The following is an 8747-nucleotide window of genomic DNA, read 5'->3' on the forward strand; positions in this document are numbered from 1 at the left end:
GCCTCCCGGGGCGGGGCATGCTGGGAGCTGTGTGTGTCCCCCCCCAGCGTGGGGCATGCCGGGAGCTGTGTTCCCCCCTCCCCCCCAGCGCGGGGCATGCTGGGAGCTGTGTGTGTCCCCCCCAGCATGTGGCATGCCGGGAGCTGTGTCCCCCCCCCAGCATGGGGCATGCCGGGAGCTGTGTGTGTCCCCCCCCAGCATGGGGCATGCCGGGAGCTGTGTCCCCCCAGAGCGGGGCATGCTGGGAGCTGTGTGTCCCCCCCCAGAGCGGGGTATGATGGGAGGGGGGTGTGCCCCTGCCACGGCAGAGCATGCTGGGAGCTGTGCCCTCCCCCAGAGCAGGGTATGCTAGGAGCTATGTGTGTGTGTCCCCCCAGAGCAGGGAATGCTGGGAGCTGTGTGCCCCCCCAGAGCGGGGCATGCTGGGAGCTGTGTGTCGTCTCCCCCCCCCCCCCCCGAGCGGGGCATGCTGGGAGCTGTGTGTCCCCCCAGAGTGGGGCATGCCGGGAGCTGTGTGTGTCCCCGCAGCACAATGTGGGGAATGCTGGGAGCTGTGTGTCCCCCCCCCACCCAGAGCGTGGCATGCTGGGAGCTGCGTGTCCCCCCCAGAGCAGAGCATGCTGGGAGCTGCGTGTCCGTCCCCCCCCAGAGCGGGGCATGCTGGGAGCTGTGTGTCCCCCTGTGACAAAATGGGACTGTTCTTAATGTTTCCTCTGAATAGTGTGGGGGTGCCTCAGTTTCCCCTAGGCAGTTCTTAAGTATCTAGGTGGTGGGGTAAGGGTGTATGATCATTGCAGAGCCCTAGAGGGCAGGTGTGCGCAGGGGTCTGGACACAGGGAATGGCCGACACCCTGTTTCCTGGCAACTGATGGCCTGGGCCCTTCCCCCCTGCAAGGTGAGAGCTAAAGGGTTGGAGAACAAAGGAATCCAGAGACCTCCTGGCCCGGGAAAGGGACAAAGCCCAGAGGAGGAGGGGCTGGAGGGAGTTTCAGTTTGGGGCTGGCTGGGGACATGGAGTGAAGGGCAGACGTGGTTGTCTGGCTCACTGCCCCCCAAAATGGACCCAGCTGAGGGGTCCGGTTCTCTGCACCTACAAACTCTGTGTTAGACCATGTTCCTGTCGTCTAATAAACCTTCTGTTTTACTGGCTGGCTGAGTCCCGTCTGACTGCGGAGTTGGGGGGCAGGACCCTCTGGCTTCCCCAGGACCCTGCCTGGGTGGACTGGCTGTGGGAAGCCCACGGAGGGGCAGAGGAGGCTGAATGCTCCGAGGTCAGACCCAGGAAGGTGGAAGCTGTGTGAGCTGTGTGTCCTGAAGACAGGCTGCTCCCAGAGAGGAGACTTCCCCAGAGTCCTGCCTGGCTTCATGGGGAGCTGTTCCAGAGCACCACCCGGGGACACCGTGACACCACCCCCAGAGCGGGGCATGCTGGGAGCTGTGTCCCCCTCCCACTGAACACTGCTGCCCCACGGCCCATCAGCTGTCAGTGGTGGGTGACGTGACCCCTGCTCTGCCATGTGTGAAGCTGGCAAAACCCTCTAGGTCCCTTCCCAACGCATGCTTGTTCTGGGTGCTGCAGCCGGTCGCTCTGCTCCGCACTGACCCCCAGCCCGGGAGCCAGGCCCCGTGCGCGGGGTGAGGTGGGAAACACGGTACCTGCCACGTTGTGAGCACTGTGTACAGAGTACAAATAACACCAGCACAGAGCGCGCCGTGTGCCGGGCGCCGCCGGGACCTGCAGCGCCGGGCGCTGCTCGCCGTGTGCGGGGCGCCGCCGGGACCTGCAGCGCCGGGCGCTGTTCTCCGTGTGCCGGGCGCTGCCCGCTGGGGGGTGGGGGGAAATTCTGGACCAACCCCCACCCCCCCGAGGCAAACCGCTGGAGTGAAACACAATTTCTACCCCGTTCTGCACCCGCGTGGCCTGGCTGCCAGGAGCCATTCCCCGCAGCTCCCTGCTGCTCAGCCAGGCCCGGCCCCCTCTCCCTCTCCCTCCCAGGGACGCGGAGCCCAGGAGCCGCAGCGGGGTGTGGCCGGCAGGTGCAGCGGGAGTCGCTCCAACAGCCAATCCTGCCGCTGCAGACGCCAGCTCCAGCCTCTCCTCGGCGGCCCGAGCCTTGGATCCCGCCCGGCAGCCGAGACATCGCCCCGCCCGCCCGGAGCCGCTCCGCCGCGGTGCCCAGGGATCTGCGGGCAAACCGGGGCCCGCCGCAGCAGCCTGGCGCGGCGCTGCCCGGAGAGCCCAGGCTGCAGCCGGGCGGCGGGCGGCTCCGCAGGGCCGAGCCGCAGGAAACGAGCTTCCTTGCCAGCGGGCGGCGACAGGAGGAGCCTGAGCCGCTGCTCGCTGCGGGTGAAGCGGCGGGCCGGGCCGCTGGGAGAGGGAGACCCGCCCGGCGGTGAGTTTCAGCCCGGGAGAGGTGGTGGTGCGCTGGGTTTGAGCGAGGAGAGGCAGGAACGGTCCGTAAGTGTTAGCACGTGTGTGCACACGCCTGCAGACGTGTACATTGCCTGTACTGCCCGCGTCCACACAGGCGCCTCCTGGATCACTGGGGACAGGCTCCCTTACACTCCTCTACCGTGCTGGCCCCGGCACCACCGTGCTCCTGGCCTCTCCCTGCGCGTCTCACAGCCCCTGTCCTGCAGCGCGGGAGCACGCTCTTGGTGCAGGAGAGTCACGCCCAGAGGCAGAGGAGAGGGGCCTCCAGCAGGGCTGAGAACCCTGCGGCCAACCAGCCTGGGCGGGTGGTCTCCAGGCTCGGCTAGAGTTGTGCAGCCTTTTCCTGTGGGGCTTGCTCCAGGAGGAGCTCTGAGATGGCCGGGAAGCTGCAGGATCCTGCCCCATCTGCCCCACTGCTCACTGGGAAATCTGCGGGGGAGGGGGAGGAGTAGGTGGAGGGAGAGAAACTGAAAGCCAGTGCTTAGCAGCTGCTTTAGGATTTATGTCCCCCGGGAAGGGAGTGGGTCAGGGCAAACTTTCTTTCTTTCTCAGGATGGGGGAAGCTGTTTGCCTGGGACCCCCTTGATCCATGTCCTCATAACTGCCCCTGGTTATTCCATTCTCTGTTTCCGATAGGGTGACCAGATGTCTTGATTTTATAGGGACAGTCCTGATATTCAGGGCTTTTTCTTCTATAGACGCCTATTTACCCCCGCACCTCCTGTCCCGATTTTTCACACTTTCTATCTGGTTCCTCTAGTTTCAGATCAGCTGGACATGCTGCCTGAGCAGGTGCTGCTATTCCTCTACCATGGCAGCGTACCTGGGTGCCAGCCAAGTACTCCATGAAACATTGGGGTTGCCCTCCCAGGAGCAGCCAGAGCGCCGTACAGTGTCCTGTGGGGAGGACTTTGTTTATGGTGAAGAGGATTTTGTTCTGTGTGGGGTTGGGTGGTGGAGAAGCTGGTCAGAGGGGCCAGCAAGCCACACCATGTCTCGTTTTGACAGAGCTTTGCAGTCCAGCTGGGAGGAAAAGATGAAGCTGGGTTTGTTCAGGTACCACCTGGGGGAGCTGCAGACCCGTATCTTGCCTGGGAATGTCCGGTTTGTGGCCCAGCTGAACATCCAGAGAGGTCTGGAGAGGAGGAGGCCACAGGACATCCAGAGTGTCAGGCAGAAATTCGACCCCCAGCAATTCCACTTCAATAAGATCAAACCAGGGGAAATCCTCTTCCATATGGTCAGGGGCCCTACTCCCCACCATCCCAGCAGGGGGTGCTCTCAGTTCCAAGGCGGCCCGCCGGACTCCAAACTCCCAAGGACACTTGACTGCATCCTAGTGGTGATTAACGTCAGCCCCTTGGAGTTTGGACATGTGCTCTTTATTCCAGACCCCGCTCTCTGCCTGCCTCAGATTCTCACCCAGGAGCTGCTCCAGTTTGGGCTGGAGTCGGTTCTTCTCAGTGCCCACCCAGGCTTCCGTGTTGGGTTTAACAGCCTCGGAGCCTTTGCCTCGGTCAACCACTTGCACTTACACGGATTTTACCTGGATTGGGAGCTCCTGATTGAGACGGCCCCAGGCGAACTCCTGTGCCCCACACTCAACTTCCACTTCCTGCGGGGAGTCCCAGCCCCAGGGTTCCTGTTCTACAGTGAAGGGGAGGGCCTGGAGGCCCTGGCACACAACGTCTGCCGAGTCACTGACTACCTGGTGGATAAAGAGATTGCACACAACGTGTTTGTGACCCGGGGAACTGCTCCTGGGGAGCCAACCCACTCAGAGACCCGCTCTGGAATCCGGGTGCTCATCTGGGCCAGGAGGTCCTGCTTTGGGACCAAAGAGGAAGCTGCATTTAATGTGGCACTTTGTGAGCTGGCTGGGCACTTGCCCATCAAAACTGCCCAGGACTTCCAGAGCCTTACAGAGACAGCAGCCATTCACATCATCCAGAGATACCTCCTCCCTGAGCCACAGCTGTCACAGCTCCGAGGCCAGTTGGTGACACTTCTCACAGAGTAACCACACGGGCTCTGCATTGCACATGGTGTCGTGCTTTTCAAGTCTCACTCTTGCGTATTTTGTAACTGCTATAGAATCATTCATTGGGGCAGTTGGGGAGCAGGGAGTGACTGTGGATTTGCCTCCAGGATCCAACGTGGAGGCAACCTTGCTGTTTGAACCACTGCCCCTCTCCCTGCGGGCACGGCAGACTGGATCCTCTGGGACGCTGACTGGCCTGTTGTACCATCATTGGCAAGAAAGATCTCTATGGCGGGCTTTGTCCTTAACCTCACTTGCCCCATGTGAGTTTAGGTGGGGCTCTGCGGTGTGCTGGGAGCGGGAAATAAAGCGGGGGGGGTGACCTCGTTAATGATTGAACTGTGGGCTTGTTTCTGGAGAATACAACCAATCAACCCCCACCTTTGGAAATACCGCAGCATCACGCAGCTCCTGTCTGCTTTCTTTCCACTAGCACATGGAAAAGGGCCAGTTTGATCAGAATGTGCCTGCATCCCAGTGGCCTCTTTCTATTCCACAGAGGAGCTTCCAGCATGTACCAATCATAGCCTATCATTTTATTTCAGTGCTTAGATGCTTTATTCCAGTGCCACCATGACAGGCACCCTAAAAACACCATAGATAGGTAGCCCTGCAGGGCCCCCCAGCTCAGAGAGATGGGCCTGGAGTCTACCCTAACCCTGCAGAGCCCCCAGCTCAGAGAGATGGGCCTGGAGTCTACCCTAACCCTGCAGAGCCCCCAGCTCAGAGAGATGGGCCTGGAGTCTACCCTAACCCTGCAGAGCCCCCAGCTCAGAGAGATGGGCCTGGAGTCTACCCTAACCCTGCAGAGCCCCCAGCTCAGAGAGATGGGCCTGGACTCTACAGTTTGGGGACAGAAGCCTACTCCGGTTTCTATGTCATTGGCAGAACTGGCAGCTAATCTGACTGCAGAATCTTTATGACAGAAGGGAGTTTAAGGGACTCCATGCTAGCCCTCAGGGCCCCAGGGAATGTGTGGGGCAAGCAGCTGGTAGAATCAGCCTTTCACTTGAAAGCTAAGGCCTGGTCTACACTGCAGACTTAGGTTGTAGTAAGGCAGCTTATGTCCACCTAACTCTGTCAGAGTCTACACTACAGCCATTCTCCCACCGATGTAAGTCGCCAAGTACACGACCTAATAACTCCACCTCCACGAGTGACGTAGCACTTCAGTCAATGTAGTTATGTTGATGCAGTGTCCGTGTAGACACTGCACTGCTTACAGCAGACTGTTCTGGCTGTCAGTCCCGGGTGGTGGGGCTTAGGCTATTACTGACATTTAAATTGGTGCAAGGACTCCTGGTGTGGATGTGCACGCCAACAGAAGGAGCCAGTGTGGACATGCCAAACCAATTTAATTACTGCGATGGCTGTATGTCGATGCAACTTAAGTCAACTTAATTTTGTAGTGGGGGCATTGGAGGGGTCAGGGCTCCCAGTGACAGGTGATGGTCGGGGGCATTGGTGGGGTTGGGGCTCCCAGTGAGAGGCGGTGGTTGGGGGTGTTGGTGGAGTCAGGGCTCCCAGCAGCTAGAGATATATTGCAGAGGTTGATGGGGTTGGGGCTGTCAGGGGATGTTGGGAGTCACTGGGGGCATGCGGGGAGGGGCGCTGGGGGAGTCGGGCAGCGAGTGGCTGGGGGCATGTTTCTGGTGTTGGCAGGGGTCAAGGCTCCAAGAGGCTACAGGCCTATTGCGGGAGGTGGTGGCATCAGGGCTGTCAGCAGGATGAGCAGTTGGGGGTGTCTTGTGGGTGGACATTGGTGGGGTCGGGGCTCCCAGTGGCTGGGGTCATGTTGGAGGCGGTGGAATCGGTGGTCAGGAGCTTTGGGGTGGAGGTTAAGGATCTAAGAGGTTGGAGGCATGTTGCTGGGGGTGGGGGATTGGGGGATTTGATGGGTGTTGGGGAGGGTCGGGGTCCCAGCGGGAGGGGCATGTTGCAGCGGGGTATTGGAGGGGTCAGGGTGGGTGGGGTTGGGTTCCCAGTGGGAGGGGACAGTCAGGGAGTGTTGTGGGAGTCAGGGGCACTGAGGGAGTCTGGGCTTCCAGTGGATGTGGTTGGTCAGGCACATTGTAGGGGTTGGGTTTCCCAGCAGGAGATGGCAGTTGAGGGTGTTGGAGGGGGTCAGGCTCCATGCAGGAGGGGATGGTCCAGGACATTGGGGTGTGTCACAGATCCCCAGGATTAGTGCTATGGCCCCAGCTTTGGAACAGTCTCTGGGAGGACCATGCAGTATCACCGCCTCCTTAGGCAGCATCTCTGGCCCTTTAGCCCCTTTGCTTCCCACCATGAGCTCCAGTCAGCGAGTCCCACGGAGGCAGACCCCTGAGGGAGACTTGTACTATCTTAGGGAGCAATGCAGCCCCACCAGCATCTGCAGGGGCACTCACACAGTTCTGAGAAAGTTGGGTTTATTAGCAATTGGACACAGCACAGGAAGGCCTTGGATCAGCAGAGAGGAATGAAGGTTAAAGCAGAGACCATTCTGATCAGCCCAGAGCCCAGCCATGCTGCAGTGAACCCCTTGGTTCACACTCTGTCTGTCTTACTGTCTGACCTCCTGCATCGGACCAGGTGAGAGCCCCGACTCCTTCCAGCTGCCAGCTCTTATCCCCCACCTCATGCCTCTCCTGTCCTTTGATCTCGAGCTGGGGATTGTTGTTCAGCTTCCCTAAGTAGAGGTGGGGAAATCCATATCCCTCTGGGTCACTGCTTGCTAGGTGTCAATGTCCTGGCAACTGGATTCACCATTGTCTTAAGAACATGATAATGGCCATATTAGGTCAGACCAAAGGTCCATCTAGCCTCCTGTCCTACAGTGGCTAATGTTAAGTGCTTCAGAGGGAATGAACAGACCAGGGCAATTATTGAGTGATCCATCCCTGTTGTCCACTCCCAGCTTCTGGCAGTGAGAGGTTTAGGGACACCCAGATAATCAGGTTGCATCCCTGACTATCTTGGTTAATAGCCATTGATGGACCTATTCTCCGGGAACTTCTCTAATTCTTTTTTGAACCCAGTGGTACTTTTGGCCTTCACAACATCCCCTGGCAATGAGTTCCACAGGTTGACTGGTTTCAGAGCGGTAGCCATGTTACTCTGTATCAGCAGAAAGAACAGGAGTACTTGTGGCACCTTAGAGACTAACAAATTTATTTGAGCATAAGCTTTTGTGGGCTAAAGCCCACTTCATCGGATGCATGCATGCATGCATCCGCTATATAGATAGGTATATAAACAGAGAAAATGAAAAAATGGGGGTTGCCATACCAACTCTTAACAAGACCAATCGATTAAGGTGGGCTATTATCAGCAGGAGAAAAAAAAAAAACTTTTGTAGTGATAATCAGGATGGCCCATTTCAAACAGTTGATAAGAAGGTGTGAGTAACAGCAGGGGGAAAATTAGCATGGGGAAACAGTTTTTAGTTAGGTTTCAGAGTAACAGCCGTGTTAGTCTGTATTCGCAAAAAGAAAAGGAGTCCTTGTGGCACCTTAGAGACTAACCAATTTATTTGAGCATGAGCTTTCGTGAGCTACAGCTCACTTCATCAGATGCATGCAGTGGAAAATACAGTGGGGAGATTTATATACACAGAGAACATGAAACAATGGGTGTTACCAAACACACTGTAACAAGAGAGCGATCACTTAAGGTTACCCTAAAACCTCTCATTAAGGTGAACTATTACCAGCAGAAGAGCGGTGGGGGGGGGGGGAACGGGACCTTTTGTAGTGATAATCAAGGTGGGCCATTTCCAGCAGTTGACAAGAAAGTCTGAGGAACAGCAGGAGGGGAAATAGTTTTAGTTTGTGTAATGACCTATCCACTCCCAGTCTCTATTCAAGCTTAAGTTAATTGTATCCAGTTTGCAAATTAATTCCAATTCAGCAGTCTCTCGTTGGAGTCTGTTTCTGAAGTTTTTTTGTTGTAATATTGCGACTTTTAGGGCTGTACTGGAGTGACCAGAGAGAGTGAAGTGTTCTCCTGGTTTGTTGATACAGGCCGTCGTGGGCCAGCCCTGCCCCTCTGCCTTGTGCGCTGGCCAAGCCGGCCAGCCGCTAGGCACAAGGATCAGCGGGCACCGCTCAGCCCTCAGGAGCGGTAACGCCCAAGGGCCTGCAGCCGGGACCCGAGCTGTGGCCGCCGAGGCTTGTGCTCAGAGAACGGTGTTCGCCGCCGGGGTGCCGCCCGCGGAACGACGGAGCCGCTGGCGACGGGCCGCCCCGAGGCTCGCCCCGAAGGTCTCGCGGGCCGCGGCCACGGCGACCC

The 8747-nt window shown here is 58.1% G+C and overlaps 1 protein-coding gene across 2 annotated transcripts; it reads left to right on the plus strand.

Annotated features, from left to right (window-relative positions):
* Positions 1-1982: 1982 nt before the first annotated feature.
* GDPGP1 (GDP-D-glucose phosphorylase 1) lies at positions 1983-4848 on the plus strand. Of its 2 annotated transcripts, none has more exons than XM_077828007.1 (2): positions 1983-2393; positions 3195-4848. In XM_077828007.1, the coding sequence occupies exon 2, from the start codon at positions 3246-3248 to the stop codon at positions 4452-4454; it is 1209 nt and encodes a 402-aa protein (XP_077684133.1). In that variant the 5' UTR covers positions 1983-2393; positions 3195-3245; the 3' UTR covers positions 4455-4848. The 2 variants fall into 2 exon arrangements, with proteins under 2 accessions (XP_077684133.1, XP_077684134.1); XM_077828008.1 differs by lacking the exon at positions 1983-2393 and adding an exon at positions 2437-2458.
* The last annotated feature ends 3899 nt before the right edge of the window (positions 4849-8747 follow it).

The sequence above is a fragment of the Eretmochelys imbricata genome, chromosome 10, assembly GCF_965152235.1.
Source record: "Eretmochelys imbricata isolate rEreImb1 chromosome 10, rEreImb1.hap1, whole genome shotgun sequence".
NCBI lineage: Eukaryota > Metazoa > Chordata > Testudines > Cheloniidae > Eretmochelys > Eretmochelys imbricata.